The sequence below is a fragment of the Cricetulus griseus genome, assembly GCF_003668045.3.
Source record: "Cricetulus griseus strain 17A/GY chromosome 1 unlocalized genomic scaffold, alternate assembly CriGri-PICRH-1.0 chr1_0, whole genome shotgun sequence".
Classification (NCBI taxonomy): Eukaryota; Metazoa; Chordata; class Mammalia; order Rodentia; family Cricetidae; genus Cricetulus; species Cricetulus griseus.
Genome location: NW_023276806.1, coordinates 249,061,573 through 249,078,378, shown reverse-complemented (window position 1 = coordinate 249,078,378; position 16,806 = coordinate 249,061,573). Strand labels below are relative to the sequence as shown.

Below are 16,806 nucleotides of genomic sequence, written 5' to 3'. Positions count from 1 at the left end.
TCCGACGGTTCTGAGGTTCCCGCCGGTCCCCGGCGGCCAGCCCCGAGATGTGCACCAGGGCCGCCGTCCGACCCATCCCGGGCCCCGGCAGCCGGCCGAGCCCACCCCGCCGAGCAGCGTCGCCCCCCGGGCCGGCCGGGCCGCGCCCCGCCCCACGGGTGACCGGTCCCCCCGCCGGCGCCTCACGGGGAACGGGCCCGGCCGAGCGATTGAGTCACAAAGCCCGAGGCGGCCTGCGGCGCCCGCGCGGGGCGGGCAGCGCGGCCCCCACCCCGGGCCCAAGTGACGCCCGCGGTCACTTCACAAGGCAGAAATTGTTACCCGGGCAATAACAGTCGTCGCGGCTCCAGGGCCTCGGGAGTGGGCACATGGGGGCACGGGGGTGCGGGTGCCAAGCACCATGGGTTAGGCCCGAGATCGGAGTCCGGCCGCCCCCCGACAGCAGCCGCCTCCTGCTCCCCGCGCCCCGGGCGCCACCATGTCGGGCGACAAGCTCCTGAGCGAGCTCGGCTACAAGCTGGGCCGCACAATAGGTGAGGGCAGCTACTCCAAGGTGAAGGTGGCCACCTCCAAGAAGTATAAGGGCACGGTGGCCATCAAGGTGGTGGACCGTCGGCGGGCACCTCCCGACTTCGTCAACAAGTTCCTGCCTCGAGAGCTCTCCATCCTGCGCGGCGTGCGGCACCCGCACATCGTGCACGTCTTCGAGTTCATCGAGGTGTGCAACGGGAAGCTGTACATCGTGATGGAGGCGGCGGCCACCGACCTGCTGCAGGCCGTGCAGCGCAACGGGCGCATCCCGGGGTCGCAGGCGCGCGAGCTCTTCTCGCAGATCGCGGGCGCCGTGCGCTACCTGCACGACCACCACCTGGTGCACCGCGACCTCAAGTGCGAGAACGTGCTGCTGAGCCCCGACGAGCGCCGCGTCAAGCTCACGGACTTCGGCTTCGGCCGCCAGGCGCACGGCTACCCGGACCTGAGCACCACCTACTGCGGCTCGGCCGCCTACGCGTCACCGGAGGTGCTCCTGGGCATCCCCTACGACCCCAAGAAGTACGACGTGTGGAGCCTGGGCGTCGTGCTCTACGTCATGGTCACCGGGTGCATGCCCTTCGATGACTCGGACATTGCGGGCCTGCCCCGGCGCCAGAAGCGTGGCGTGCTCTACCCCGACGGCCTCGAACTGTCGGAGCGATGCAAGGCCCTGATCGCCGAGCTGCTACAGTTCAGCCCGTCCGCCCGGCCCTCGGCGGGCCAGGTGGCGCGCAACGGCTGGCTGCGGGCCGGGGACTCCGGCTAGGAGCCGGGGTTCTCGCTGTTCCCGCCGCACCAGGCCCTAAGCCAGGGCGGCGCACGCGCGACTGGCGAGCTTCGGGAAACCCGCGAAGTCGCCGCGCGCCACTGCGCACGCGCCCTGTCCCTTCCCCTCCCCCGACGGCGGCGGCCCGCCGAGGCCGGCTGTTGGATTCCTCCTGCACAACCCGATTGCTGGAGGGCGCATGCGCATCCTCGATTTCTGGCGAGAAGGCCCCGGGAGGGGCGCTAAGAGAAGAGAAGGAAGCATTGCGCCTGCGCGGAATGAGCTCCTGCTGCGCGGTGGGTGGCCGCGGCGCGGCGAAGCTGCGGGCCAGCCGTGCGGGCCAGCCGTGCGCTCCAAGTTCCAGTTTGGAACCTGCAATAAATTCGCTCTTCCTCGCAAGTGGCGTTAGCGGTGGGCCCTTGTTAGAGAACAGGGGGTAGGTGAGGTCTCAGCACCTTAGAGAAAGCCATGTATGTGAAGATTCCAGCGTCAGAACTTTCAATTCCCCAAACTGGCCAAACTTCTGGAGGTTCTGTAGTCGTCAACAGGTTGTGATGATGCTTGAATTGGGATCGGCGTGCGTAAAGGAAGGGAGTGCCTGTCCGCAAAAACCGAGCATTGGCAGATGGGGAAACTGAGGCCCACACAGGTGTCAATTGTGCAGAGACGACTATGGTTTGTACTCGGGTATCAAGATGCCTGATGGTGGAACTCTCCCTAGTTTACAGGGAGAAAACAGACCCAGCAAGCCCAGTTCTTCGTGTCTTGAATCAGGTCCTGGGACTTCAAAAGGCTTGAACCATCCTTGCCTAACAAGGATACAAGTGCAATGCCAAGTAACTTAAGATAAAATGTGGAAAGAATTGTAAGTTATAAAGGATGTTAGGTAGGGCAGGGGTATCCAGAGAGAGACTATGAAGCTGTTTGGGGGCTGTGCCCAAACCATTAAAAATGGCACAGAATGCCAGGAGTGTGGCACATGCCTTTAATCCCAGCACTCAGAAGGCAGAGGCAGGTGGATTTCTCTGAGTTTGAGGCCAGCCTGGTCTACATAGTGAGTTCCAGGACAGCCAGGGTTAGAGAAACCCTGTCTCCAAAAACCACACACACACACACACACACACACACACACACACACACACACACACACACACACACAGGCCAGAAAACACAGGACAGAGTGATCCTGGGGAAGTTCCTGGGGCTGAAATAGGAGGGGAATGAGGAAATGGAGGGGAGCTAGAGCAGTACTTCAAAGGGGACCCTGGAGGTGATTTTACTGGGGTTTAGTGACTGGGAAACATTTTCAACCGTCTCCTGCCCCTGTATGAGGCCCAGGTAGTCTAAGGGGCTGTCTGCTGTGGGTCTTGCTATGCTCAACCCCTGCTCCCCTCTCCACAGGTTTCTGGTACCCTGGAGGTCCAGCGTTAGCTCTGTCCTCATTCTGGGTCTCAACTGCCTCATGATGGGGAAACTGAGGCTGCAAGAGAGGGGGGGACCTAAACTCTAGTACTGTCTGGACCTAGTAATGCCAGACCTAGGCAGAAACAGTCCACCCTCTGGTGAATAGGGAGGCTCTGTGGTCACGGGTTTGTGCTCAGTACCTGAGGCATTGAGCAGGACACAATCCCTGGGGCTTGGGCAGCAGATTCCATAGATGGAGTCTTCCAGATTCCAGCACACTAGAATGGATCCTTATGTTCACACAAGCTGAACTAGACATACCACCTGCTTCCCATCGTTCCTCTCTCATGCCGGGGATGGAACCCAGAACTTGAGACTAGGCAGGTGATGGTCCCCAGGGCAAGCCCCAACCCCACTCTGGGGGATTCTAGGCATGGGTTGTACTGCTGAGCCACACTCTCAGATTTGTTTTTGTTTTTTTTTTTTTGGGGGGGGGTTCGAGACAGGGTTTCTCTGTGTAGCTTTGGAGCCTATCCTGGCACTCGCTCTGGGGACCAGGGTGGCCTCGAACTCACAGAGATCCACCTGCCTCTGCCTCCCGAGTGCTGGGATTAAAGGAGTGTGCCACCAACGCCCGGCTAGATTTGTTTTGAGACATGGCTTTGCTATGTAAGCATGGCCAACCTAGGATACTTAACATGTAACCCAAATGCCCAGCTTCCCATTTTCCTTCTGTCTTCCAAATAGTCTCACTATGTAGACCAGGACAGCTCAGAGATCCTCTGTCTCCCAAGTGCTGGGATTAAAGGTGTGCCCCCCCCCATTTTTTTGCTTTCATTTGTGTATGCTTTTTTTTGGCATGTTTGTGCACTATTTGTTTACAGAGCCTGTGGAGGCCAGAAGGCATCAGGTCCCCGAGACTGGACTTACAGATGGCTGTGAGCTGCTGTGAGGGTGCTGGGGACTAAACCGGGGATGTCTGCAAGAGCAGCCAGTGCTCTTAACTGCTGAGCCATCTTTCCAGCCCCCAATTTTTAAGTAAAATGTTTCTAATAGTGGTGGATGCCTGTCTTCCCTGCACTTGGGAGGTGGAAGCAGGAGGATCAGTTCAGGCCTGAGCTTACAGCAGATCCTGCCTTAAAATCACAAAGTGAAACTGGGCATCTCAAGCTGATCAGACACCGGTGGTGGGCCAAGCCCACAGTGAAGCCCCACAAGGTGCTGGTAAAGAAATTACTCCGACAGGTCCCTGTAGCCTCAGGTGGGCAGAAGTCAATTGGGATTCTCACTGGAATCCAGCCTGTTGAGATCAAATAGGCTGGATCAATGCCATGTTGAAAAGGCATGTGCACCCCACCTTCCACTCCCCACTTTAAGATAGGCTACCAGAAGCTGGGACAAAACACTGGGGCCCCAGGAAATTAAAAAACAATACAGTGACATTTGGTTGTTTTATTGTCCTTCAGTGTCTCAGAACTCCCAGATACAAGGCGGCTACCAATTCCAGCTCATTTCTTGGAATATATAATTCCTTTGGTAGTAAACTTTAACACATTATCAATGACTCAGTCACAACAAATACAAGTAGAAGCTGTCTTCCCCAATCCCATACCCTGCACTAGTGTAACTGTTACACTGAAAATTTAGAAACCGCTTTTTGGCAATAGTCCAAGGTCTTCAGGCTGACAGGATTTGGAATGGTGAGGACCATCCTTCTCCAAACACCAAACAGGACCATTCAGGCCGATACTCACCTGGGTTCTCTGCTACAGCCAGCACTGTCACCTTACTCTACCTGGGGTAAGCTTTGGTTTTCCTGAGGTGTCTATGTGGGTGGTCAGGTCCTGAGGCTGCTCATAGGGTCACTATCCCCCACATACCTACCCAGGTGACACTTGGGAGTTGGGCAAGGTCCCTGAGGTTTCTTCAAGCAACTGCCCCCTTCAAACCTGTCCCCAGCAACAAGAAGATACTGAGTGAAGTCCATGTGCCCCCACTGACCAGAGCGTCTAGGCAACCAGTTCATGCATGAAGTGCCATGCCAATCACATCTAACTTTTCACAAGTGTTTTTTTAAAAGTCAGGCATGGAGGTGGAAGCCATTAATCCTAAATCTCAGGAGGCAGAGGACAGCAGATCTTTCTAGGGTGTTGCAAGGAGCCCAGGACCCAGCTCATCAGGATAGGGATGGAGGCAGCTTTGTGGCTGACACCGCACCCTAAGTACTTGGTCTTCCTGGCACAGTCCTTAGTCATGTCACTCTGAGGGCCTGCTGCTCAGACCAGTGCAGTGGACAGGGGCTGGCAGCACTTAGTAACTGAGGGCCCTCACTCTCTCAGCCCTCCTCACACAGTGTCACCCCTGGGAGTGACACACCAGCAGCCCTGGACCTCTGCTGAAGCTTGTCCCCTGTGAGGTACACAAGCCTTAGGTGACAGGTCAATGTCAGGATGGGGAGCAATCACCAGACGTAGATGGCTGGAAGTGTAGGGAGATCACAAGTATACCACCAACAGAGCCCTCTGGTCAGACCCTGACAGTTAATAGAGGTCTTCATCCAGCACCAGGTAATGGTTTGAACTGAGGACTACTGGCTAGGATGACTTCTAGCAGAAGCCACCTAATGTTGCTGCTTCATGGAGGCAGAAGACCTTGGTCCATATGTCACTGAGCAGAGGCCAGCCACTCAGGAAGGGCAGATAACAGGAACTGACTTACCAGGCACACAAATACTCGTGTAAGAAATGCTTGCATATATTGAAATATTTACATATACATTTATTGGTGTAAAAACACCCCCTCTCCCCCAAAAAGGGTCGATTTCTTTTCATTCCCCCAAATCCACCCAGGGAAGTGACACACTCAAACCTAAAAGCACTGAGAAACTTGGGTTTCACACAACAAAAAGATTTTCCAAAACTTGAACTCCCATATGCCCAAATAATTCCTAGAGATGGAGGATTTGCACACAAGTGAGCACGGGGTTAAATGAGCCTTTATTAGGAGGAGGCAGGGGCATGTCTGCAGAGGGTGTGTCTGCAGAACAAGGGTTTAAATTAAAGTCCCTAACTGTATTGTGTCGAGGGAAGCCAGGGCTGGTCGGGATCCGACAGCAACCAGTCACTACAGATGAGCAGTAGGCTGCTCTGGGCAGGCTTGACACACAGTGCTGCTTCTGCCTTTCACCATGAAACCAATTTCTTAGTGGGAGGGACAAAATAAAACTAAAGTAGACCTGGCCCTTTCAAAGACATCCCTGTGGACTGAGAAGTCGATGGAAGTAAACCCTGCCGGCCCCAGGCCCCTGTAGGGTTCTGTATGGGCCTACCTGGGTGCCTCTTGGGTACCTTGAGCTTGTGTCCATCAAAATGAAGAGGAAAAGGAAAGAAATTTTAATAAAATAAACCACAAAAAATAACCCAGTACCCTCCCTGCTAGCAGCCAGCTCTGGTTCCAGCACAGTAGGCCCAGCATTCCCTTGGAACTTCCAAGTGTCTGGCAGAGTCTGGGGCTGCGGTTCATTCTGATAACCGTGGAAGCCAGGGGCTGCAGCAACAGACACAACTGGAGCCGTGGTGGCCCCTGTCATCCCTGGGTACTGCCACTCAGAGCATTCTCTGGGACCAGGGCCTGCCAGGATGACACTGTGCACAACAGGGACCCTGGGTCTACACAGTTCACTTTTAATTCCATCATCATTGTGAGGTGATTAAAAAAGAAAAAACAAAAACCCAAACTTCAACCTATAGATGGCCATGAGGAGGCAGAGACTGGGGAGCTAAGACGGGAAAAGCCAAAAGAAAACAAAACCCTGGCTCAACTTTGGGAGCTCCGGGTGCCAGCCTGGCCTGGGCATGTCACAGTGTCCAGGGTGAGCTCCTACCCATGCTGGCCAGGCAGAGCTGGCCCCAAGGTCCGAGTTTCTGCTGGTGTCGGGCAAACTAAAGGCAAAAAGGAAGGAGAAGGCCCTCGGGGAGGGTCCCTGGTTCTGATCCCGGGTACCAGGGTGGCACCCTCTTCTGAACACCGCAGGGCTAAATAGCCAAGGCCTGAGCTGTCTCAGGCAACTGGTTAGGAGGGTGGTCTGTGTGTCCTAGGCCAGGGGCCTCGGGAGAGCAGAGGGCCTGTCCTCAGCTGGGCCGGGCTCACACTATTTCCACGTGGCTGACTGGGGGATGGAGCGTGGAGGGATCATGTCCAGGAGGTATTCTCGCTGACGGTCCACAGCTGAGGAAGTCTTATGCACTGCCAAGCTTGGGCTGACGAAGGCAAGGGTGCCACCTACAACAGAGCACAGTGACAGGTAGAAGTGAGCCCAGCACATACCCAAAGGACCCATGAACACCACGATCAATCAATTGTCTCAACCCCAGACCTCATTAAGGTGACCTATGTATGGAACAGTGGGTCGGGGTTTTGTGCTAAGATATGGGTTTTTGCATCAATGCAATGGAGCTTCATGGAACAGTGTGACTGAAAAGTAATTCTCCACATGTATAAGTACACATAGGTGAGGTGAAGAGTCTCTCTGTGCTGGCCTCAGACTACAAGCCTAAAGCGGTCCTCCTGTCTCGTCTTCCTAGAGCTTGAGGCCATGGGATGGCAGCTTGCCCTGCTTGGGGTTTTTTAAATGGTTTTAGTCTGCGTGGTGGTGGAGCACACCTTTAACCCCAACACTTGATAGCCAAGACTACACAAAGAAACCCTTTACTACTTTATTTTTTGAGACAGGGTTTCTCTGTGTAACATTCCTGGCTATTCTCGAACTCGCTCTGTAGACCAAGCTGTCTTCACTGAGGTCCACCTGCCTCCCAAGCACTAGGATTAAAGGCATATGCCACCACCATGCTGCTCACAAAAAGATTTAGAGTGTGTGTGTGTGTGTGTGTGTGTGTGTGTGTGTGTGTGTGTGTGTGTATATGTATGTATGTATGTATGTATGTGTAGGTGCCATTAGAGCCACAATTGAGGTTTGATCCCCTGAAACTGTAGTCACAGGCAGCTGTGCCCCCAGGGTGTTAACTCACTCAGGGCCTCACACCCCTCAAGCAAATGCTTCATCACTTAGTTATCTCCTTTTAGTTAGTCAGCAATTTCTACATTGCCTTGGCTTGTCTCGAACTCTTGGGCTAAAGCCATCCTCTTGCCTCAGCCTCCCAAGTAGCAAGGACAGTAAGTGAGTGTCACTGTGTCTACTCTCACACCTAACGAACTACAGGTGTATGCTATTATGCCCGGATCACAATAGGTAATTTAAGAAAAGGCCACAAGTTCTTGGCTCTTCCTTGAATGTGCCCAGACCTGAGCACCACCCCTTCTATACTGTCTTGTTGAAGAATATTTGTTTTACCACACAGAGATGTGTTGCATTTGTTTAACTATGTAAAGATGTGTGGCTGTTTCACCTTGCCTGCCTAAGGCATCTGATTGGTCTAATAAAAAAAAAAAGCTAAACAGCCAATAGTGAGGGAGGAGGAATAGGCAGAACTTCCAGGAGAAAGAAAAGGAGATGATGGAGACACCAAGGGCCAGACAGACAGACTCGGAGGAAATCGTGAAAGAAGGGATACTAAGTAAAAAAAGGTATAAAGCCCCAAGGCAAAATGTGGTTAAATTAACAGAAAAGAGGTTAAATTAAATTAAAAGAACTACTGGGGCAAGCCTAAGCTAATTCATAAATAACAATAGCTCTTCTTGTCTTTACATAGGAGCTGGTTGGTGGCCCAAATTCAAGTCCAACTACACTGCCTGCCAAGGCTCCCTGGCTCCTGACCTTGACTGGCACACACCCTGTTCCTCCAGCAGAGTGGGCTAGAGGACAGCAGGGTTGGGGGCTGACAGCCCCTGCAGCCCTGTTAGCACCACAGCCTACCTATCTCTGACCTCATGGTTCTGCTCTGGGAGCTGGTACCATTAACCTCTAAAGCAGGGCAGCCAAGTAACACCAAGCGCAACAAAGGGCTGAGGAGGGGGTGAGCATCAGGGTAGCGGGTGACAGTAAGCACCCCTCAGCTAGGTGCTCACACTCTGAGGCAGGCTAAAAGTGAGCCACGAGAAGCTCTTCTGGTGGCAAGGTGTCACTTGTCCCAGGAGGGATGGGAGTGTTTTAGAATAGAACTGTAAAGGTGTGTTACATTTGTTTACGCTGCATTTGTGTAATTATGTAAAGTGTTGCTGCTTTAACTTCTTGCCTAAGGCACCTGATTGCTCTAATAAAAAGCTGAATGCCCAATAGACAGGCAGTAGTAGAATAGGCAGGGCTGGCAGGGAAACAGGTTGAATCTATGAAAGAACGAAGGAGGGAGAGGGAAAAGCCAGGGGCCACCCAGACATAGAGAAAGGAAGGAAGGAAGGAAGGAAGGAAGGAAGGAAGGAAGGAAGGAAGGAAGGAAGGAAGGAAGGAAAGAGCGAGCCCTGAGGCAAAATGCAGATGAAGAGAAACAGGTTAAGTTACAAAAACTAGTGAGACAAGCATAAGCTAGGATGCACATTCAGAATAAAAAAAATTGGTGTCATGATTTGGGAGCTGGTTGGTAGCTCCAAAGAAAGCAAGCCTACTACATGGGAGCAAGAGGCTGTGCACTCAGGAGGAAGCGGGATGTACACCCTCTGTTGGGGAACCAGGTTGTTCCAGACCAGCCTGTACCAGACTACACCCCACAAACAAGGAAAGGCAGCCTAGTGGCAGAAGGCCCCAGAGGTAGAGTTATACCTGTGCTCAGGGTCGTCTTTTTCCAGTTGGAAGTGGTGCCCTTGCTGGTGCTCACAGCTCTCTCGGAATGTCTGGCAGTCCTGCTTACCAGGGCCGTAGCTGAGGCTGCATTCTGCAGTTTGGGTGACTGGCTGAATGTGTGCAGAACACCACGAGGTGTTGTGGCTGAGCCCCGGGACAGCTGACTGGAAGCCTACAGAACACGAAGGGAACCAGGCTTAGCATGGGCAGGGGTGGCCAGGCTGCTTCGAGTGGCCTTTCCTTGTCTGGCTGACCTCTTCCCACCCACTTGTGTCTCTAGAGTCCAAAGTCAAAGCGGCCATGTGAGTTACACTAAGGGGTGGAGAAAAGGGAGGAGACAGGGAGGAGGGAGGGCGGTGAGAGGAGAGCGTGAGAGCAGGAGCACAGCAAGGACCGGTGTCTGCAGTCGGGCAGGCGGGCGAGGCCCTGGCTGGGTTCTGACCTGTAGCACAGCCCCGTTACTCCAATCACGGGCCTCTCCTGAGCGGAACGCCAACTTACGTCGGGGCTTTATGACCTACACAAATAGGATTGAAAGGTATGTCAGCAAGGACCATGACACTAATCCAAACTGGCTGAGGGTGCCCTATCAGACAGGCCTGGCCATGATGGCAGTGCCAACACCTGCCGACTCCAGATACTGCATGAGATGGTGAAAAATGTTTCTGGTGAGGTACAAAATGTGATCAGACAGAAACCACAAAAAGAGCAGCACACTGGGTTAGTGGTGCACACCTTAATCCCACCACTCAGGACACAGAAGCAGGTAGGTCTCTTGTGAGTTCAAAGTCAGCCTGGTCTACAGAGTGAGATCTGGGACAGCTGGAGCTACATGGGGAGACCCTGTCTCAAAAAAGAAAAGAAAAAAAGGGATAGATTGGTGCAGGTCCAGGTCCATACCCTACTCCTCTCCTTCAGCTATCCAGGGTGTTCTCACCAACACCCAGCAAGGCTCTCAGCAGTCATTTTAGACAGAAGTACTTCCCAGTGGACTGGGAGTGAAAGCTACAAAATCTAAAGAAACTGCAAATTAGTGTTTTCATTAAGTGCAATTTAACCTGCAGTTAAGCACCAGGCGGGTGGGCAGAAGAGGACGCCGCCGGAAGATCCTGCAGTCTAAGGATGGTGATGGCTTCAGCTCTCACCTGCTTCAGCGTGGTATGTGGGGCTGCAGGCTCGGCCTTTGTGCCGGTGGTGCCCACACCCTGCTGCAGCAGCCGCTGCTCCATCTCCTGCTCCTGCTGCAGCGCCTTCACAAAGGCAGCCTTCAGCCGACTGGTATGTTCCACCTTGAGGGCCTTCTTTTGGTTGGACGTCATGCAGTTCTCACACATGACAACTCCGCCCTTCTCCCGCCAGCGGCATGTGAAGTCCGTCTTGCACTGAACACACATATAAGGCTCCCGGGATAACACAGCAGCAGCTGTGCTGGCAGAGATCCTGCCTGCTGTAATAGATGGGGTGACTTTGTCAAAGTAACCTCAATGGCTGTGGGCAGTGGCCTGGGTAGGCACCTCCCATAGGTACACAAAGACCACACACAGTGGATGAACTTCAGAAAGGCTATGGTTGAACATCCCTGGTACCGACTCTGCAAAGTCCCTGTGATACTGGTCTGGCTTGGCCTTGCCATGGCAGGGGTCCTCACTAACAGATGTGTCATAAGTTACCCTGCCTTGTCAGTTACTGGCCTTGCAAGCAAGTGGATATTTACTCCCTCTTCTTGGGGACATGCTACCAAACACTGACGATGGCTGAGGCCAGGAAACAAGCAACTTCCTCTTCGTGTAGCTGGCAGTAGAACCAAGCCTCAGTTCCAGGAGGAGCCTGGCTGCACTATGGATCAGCTGCATTACTGAGTTGCTGGCATGCACTCTAGGCCTCACCGCGGGCCACAGCATGGATGGGGCAGAGGGACAAATGCACACTGAGGAATATGGCAGACAGGATTATGGGGATGTTCCAGAGCTAAGAGACAGTACCTGTACTAGCTGTCCACAGCTCTGACCCACCTCACCTATACACTGAATGGGGGAGTGGGCCTAACAGAATGAGGGTGGGCAGGGTTCTGGTTTAGTCTAACCCCCCCAAAACAGGGTCAGAGCTGACTGCTGGCACTCCACAGGCAAGACTCCTGCCAGCCCTGCCTGCGAGGGATGGAACCCGGCTGGCACTTGCATGCACTCAGTGCCCTCTCCCAACACTGCTACCAATGTCACTTCACTACAGCATGCTAGCACCCAGGCTTTCCAGAAATGCACACTTGGTCTCTCTTGGCAGCCCAAGAGGTGTGCATTACTAACCCCACGCCACAGGGGCCTGCTGGCTATCTTCAGTGCAATTCTGTGCTCAAGGCGTGCTACAAACGTTACCAAGGAGTACACACAGGGCAAACCTCTGAGCCTATTGGCCCTCAGTGCTCTGGGGTGTGGTCTAACTCAAGTGTGTGGGGCTGGGGGGTCCCAGGAACCAGCACCCTCAATAACCAGCTCCAGGGAGGCAGTGGGCACAATTCTGCATGCTCCCACCACATTCCTCTTTGCACAGTGGCATGGACAATGGAAGCCCTTCTCTGTGCACACTGCCCCTTCCATCTATGTCAAAGAACCAGCACTAATGACCACAGTCAAGGGCCAAGGTCTGCTGGGTTCAGTCATTGTCACCCCTTTTTCTCCTGGCATTTGACAAAGCCACTTGAGGTAGGAAGAGAGGCTGACCACCTCTAACCTGCCATACCAGCTCAAAGGTTCTTGGTGTATGTCTAGGTGCCAGCTGGGCCATTCAACCACTCCTTTCTTGTCTAATGCTGTTTCAATAGGGGCCTACAGATGCCCTATCCACACTGTCCCCAAAGACAGTAAAGAAACAAACCTGGCTGAGGCAAAGGTATCCCGATCTGTCCTTTGGGCCAAGAAGACTAGAGGCTTTGAAAAATTCTGCCTCATCCAAGGATCAGCCTCCTGCAGATGCTCAACCTCACCCCTAACCACACCAGCACTGACTTCATAGTGCAATCGGTGGCCACATGGCTGCCCAATAGCCAATTCTAGAATGTCTTGCCTGAGGCTGCAGCAGGAGATAAGGCCACCCACCCACCTTGTGTCTCCAGCAGGTTCTGCACCACCTCTTCCAGGCCGACTAGGTAGATGAACTCATTGTTGGCAGCACTGGGCAAGAAGTTCATCTCTGGAGCAGGAGGCTTGGGAGGTGGGATCTCGAGCAGAGTCTTCTCCAGTTGCTTTCGCAGTGCTAGCTTGGCAGCAGCCTGTCGACTAGCTGGAGACTCAGCAGATGCAACCACAGAGGCCACACTGGTGGGGGTGGAGCTGGCCTGAGCAGAGGCAACTGTTGTCCCCTTCAGTGAGGCTGCAGTGGGCTGTGGAAGACAACTAGGTGAGGCTCAGGCTACCTAAAGCAGGCTCCATGTCTGATGCACACTGAGCCGGGTACAGTGGTGTATGCCTTTAACCCCAGCTCTAGGGAAGCAAGGGGAGGCACATCTCTGGAGTTCAAGACCAGCCTGGGCTACATAGTGAGACCGTCTCAAAGCAAAAACAAACTACAGTAAAGCTGAGTGGCTTGCTACCACGTAGGTCCACAGCTGCAGAGATACCCAGCTCCCTGCTTGCTCAGGAGTCCAGCAAGACCAAGCTGGGAAGCAGAGTGCTGCTTCTCTTGACTCTGTCTGTCTACAGGGCCATGGGGGTATATAGCTCCTGCTTGGCCCATGCCACACCCAACTTCATGTCCCCATTAGGGTGGTCTCCACCCACCCCACTGCTGGGCTTAAACCCAGGCTGACCATGCCAGTGTCCCAGCTCCTAGGGTGTTGTGGAGGGATTGTCAACATCTCCACAAAATACAAGGCACCGTGTACTACTTTTTCCCTGGATGAACAGATAACCAAGACACACAAACATCACTCTGTGAGGGCTCTAGATGCTGAAGCCCCACTTAGCAAGTGGATCCAGCTTAGGCTTCCAGTCTCTGACTAGCAGGGGCCCTGGCTCCATCACTACCAGATCACCACGGTAGCATACTGAGCAAAGCAGAGGTGGAACATGGGCTGCTGTGAAGAGTTGCCCAATTCCCTCAGGCTTTTGTTTTAGCTAGAACACACACCCTTCTAAGTGGGAGGCAGAGATAGCCATTGTCTGTGCACTGGAACTGGACTTTAACACAGGCAAGAGCCCTTTGTTAGAGCTGTCCAGAGTCCAGCCCTGTCTTGTCTGAGGAGGGCGGGCAGTGACAAACAAGAAGAAAGAACTCGCTGTCAGCAAAAGGCCTGCAGACTGGGTAATTTCATCTGTCAGACAAACTCTTACTCTAGCCCTTTTCTTTCCATCCTGCCACTCAGGGGTGGGGACAGACCCTTCCCAGCTCAAAGACTGTGCAGAGGTGGAAGGACATAGCTAAGAATAGCCAGTCCACGGGGCTATGGGAGATCTGTGGCATGCTGTCCTCCAGCCTGAGGACACAGTCAGCGGGAGCTGGGCGAGGTATTGCAGCAGTGGCTCTTGGAAGGATGGGAAGCTCCCGAGGGCTCTGGTGTCCCTCTAGTGGTCTCCCCATTTTTTACTCAAAGCCTGCTGTGTCTCACATGCAGTCCCCACACTTTATCAAAAGCTTCCTAACTTTGCTAGAGGCCAATCTGTGCATGATCTTCACACCTAGAACTCCAGTCCCACCCTCAGGGGTGTCCAAGACCCCACTGGACTCAGAAGTCAAGAGTGTGACACTAGCCCACTCCCAGAAGAAACAATGACACCTTGAGACCTACCAGCAACCCTACTCCAACCTTGCACCTGGCTTCCAGTCTCACCTGAGGGATGTTAACAAGCAGACTGGTATTGGGGACATTGGCGACACGGATGAGTCCCTGCTGGATGATCCTCTGTCCCTGAATTTGCATGCTGGGCACTGAGGCACGGGGGGCTAGGAGGAGAGGTGGTGGCCCCGTGGAGGAATGCTGTCTGATGTTGTGAATCTGCTGGGAGACAGGGGACAAGAAATGCCACTGAGACCAACCAACCCTGGCAAGACATGGAAGGGGTGAATACCTGGTGCCACCCCAGCACACATGCCGGACTCACCTGGGCCCCTCTGACAAGTGGTGGCATGACTACTTGGGAACTGGCCTGTGGTCCCAGCTTGGCAGACACCTGCTGCCCACCTCGGACCAGTGGCGGAGGGATGATGCTGCCCGGCATTCGAGCAGAGGAGGTCTGTGGATGACATTGAGGCCCAGGATCATATATTTGTTCTTTTTCTGTTAGAATTGCTTCTGCCTTTACTTCCCCAGTGCATGGATGACAGGTGTGAGCCACCAACCTGATTTATGTGATACTCAGGGCTTGGTAACATGAGGCAAGGAATCTAATAACGAAGCCACAGCTCTAGGTTGGTTTCTGTTTTAAGGTAACAAATTAAAAACCAACACAGAAGCCATGCCATTTAATCTCAGCACTAGGGAGGCAGAGGCAGGCCAGGGATACACAGAGAAACCCTGTCTCTCAACCCCCCTTCCAACCACCCTAACCAAACAAAAACCCACCTAACACACACACAAAAAAACAATATTAGCTAAAATACCTATTTGTTGTATACACGACTCTACCAAGAGCCATGGGAAAGCAGAGGAAGGAAAGGAGGGTGAGACAGAGCCACTGGGACCTGTGGGCAGGCAGAGGTCTGAGCTGAGAAGCCTCAGTGAAGCCCACTGAAGAACATCTGTCCTACTCTAGCCACTCTTTCAATCTCACTGGGTGGTCACCACTGACCAGTCTGTGACACTGATTGTAGCCTGGTATGGTAGGGTAGTTTGGGGTACACGTGACACTTCCGGTCCTTGCCTGTTTACTTGGAACGAGGCCCCGTGTCACTTTTTTTCAGAAGGAATAGGCAGCCACAGAACCAAGGCTGCTCAGGAGCCAAAGTACAAACAATGGTGGTGCTGGCCAAGAGGCAGAAGGGTATGCACAAACCTGAAGTGATGTCTTGCCAGCAGGAATGTTCTGGTTACCCCGCACTAGAGGGGGAGGGGTGGTCACGGTGCTCCCTGAGGAAGCTGCAGGCTGTAAGACAGCAGGGTGCATCAGCAGGGTAGGGTGTGTGGACTGTGGATCGTCTTGCACACACCACCACCCTGTAATCATCTCCTGCTTGCTCCCTCCTACCCAGGCACCCTGTGTGTTGGGCCTCTGCCCTAGACCAATCCCTCAAATCCTGGGATGCCCAGATTCTGACAAGGCTCTGAGGTGGGCAGAACATGTACCTTCTGCACTATGGCTTCCTTTTGTATTTGACTCTGCCGTAGCTTCTTCAACAGGACCAGCTTAGCTTCCTCTAGCCTCAACTCCTCCTTCAGCTGCTTGATCATCCGCTCTCGCTCTTCTGGGCTGCTTTTCTATGAGAGCAAGAGCATAAAATTGGCAAGAGACTCACTCAGTAGAGACTCTGCAAAGCAGTGGCTGGACTCTCAGGCATGGGCACAGGCCCTACAAAGTCTTACCAGTAGCGCCTCAGTGCTGGTGTCCTTCAAGGCTGCTGTGGTCAGCCCATTCATCCTTGGGCTTGATGGCTGCTCACTGTCAGAGAGCACGATCACATCAGGTGAAGGAGGTCTCTTCTCGGACTTTATGTCACTGTCAGACAGAGGCAACAGGGGTTAGTAGAACAGAGCACTCGGCCCCTCCCAGCCTCCTCCAGATGTTCTACTGTCACCAGCTGTCTCTCTTGCCACCTACATCATGGTCGTCCCTACTAACTGGTCCCTAGGACTGTCCACCTCAGACCATATGCCCTGCCTGTGAGAACATGGTATATCATGGATACTGTGGAAAGTGCTACTCTACTGTTGAGCTAGATCACAGGTAAACACACTGAGCTGCAGATCTCAGTTTCTGAGATGTGGGCAGGACAGGACATGAGCACTCTGAAGCCAAGGGCCCCCACCTGCTCACACTGGGAATCACACAATGGGAAGCCCACCCCTCCTTTAACCCAGTCCCATACAAGCCCCAGAAAACCAAAACAGCTAGATGGCCTGCTGTTGGCCCTTGCTTTTCACTTCACAAGGGAACCTGGGGCCATCTGTGAAACCACCTACCTAGGACACACATGGCAAGTAGCTGCAGTGACTACAGGTTTTCAGACTCAAAAGAACCACTGTCTCAAGGCTCAGAACGGCTCTGCCTGAGGATACCAACGCTGTCCTAATCGTTACACTTTGTCCTCTACCCCAACTCTGCACACTCTTTCCAAGTTTCAGAAGAAGCTACACCACACAACACTCACCACTATCACCCAAACTTCTATGAACCCAACAGCCAAACAGGCCCCTGGGAGCTGAGTTATGGCAGGAGTGTTA

The 16,806-nt window shown here is 53.5% G+C and overlaps 2 protein-coding genes across 14 annotated transcripts in view; one reads left to right on the top strand and one right to left on the bottom strand.

Annotated features, from left to right (window-relative positions):
• Positions 1-5: 5 nt before the first annotated feature.
• On the top strand, positions 6-4,156 carry LOC113833388 (testis-specific serine/threonine-protein kinase 6). Its single transcript, XM_027394617.2, has one exon. It carries the CDS (start codon positions 479-481, stop codon positions 1,298-1,300), a length of 822 nt encoding a protein of 273 aa, XP_027250418.1. The 5' UTR covers positions 6-478; the 3' UTR covers positions 1,301-4,156.
• Positions 4,157-5,457: 1,301 nt separating this feature from the next.
• Positions 5,458-16,806, bottom strand: part of Gatad2a (GATA zinc finger domain containing 2A) — an 89,794-nt gene continuing 78,445 nt past the window's right edge. For 6 of the 13 annotated variants that reach the window (XM_027394629.2, XM_027394626.2, XM_035451606.1 and 3 more), the window contains 10 exons: positions 15,949-16,081; positions 15,712-15,843; positions 15,422-15,511; positions 14,531-14,662; positions 14,260-14,454; positions 12,534-12,813; positions 10,583-10,884; positions 9,880-9,954; positions 9,417-9,609; positions 5,458-6,985 (listed from right to left, as the gene is read on the bottom strand). In XM_027394629.2, the coding sequence (XP_027250430.1) occupies positions 6,855-6,985; positions 9,417-9,609; positions 9,880-9,954; positions 10,583-10,884; positions 12,534-12,813; positions 14,260-14,454; positions 14,531-14,662; positions 15,422-15,511; positions 15,712-15,843; positions 15,949-16,081 (1,663 nt within the window). In that variant the 3' untranslated portion in view covers positions 5,458-6,854. The remainder of the gene's footprint in view (positions 6,986-9,416; positions 9,610-9,879; positions 9,955-10,582; positions 10,885-12,533; positions 12,814-14,259; positions 14,455-14,530; positions 14,663-15,421; positions 15,512-15,711; positions 15,844-15,948; positions 16,082-16,806) is intronic. The other 7 variants (XM_027394620.2, XM_027394623.2, XM_027394621.2 and 4 more) reach the window with 7 other exon arrangements.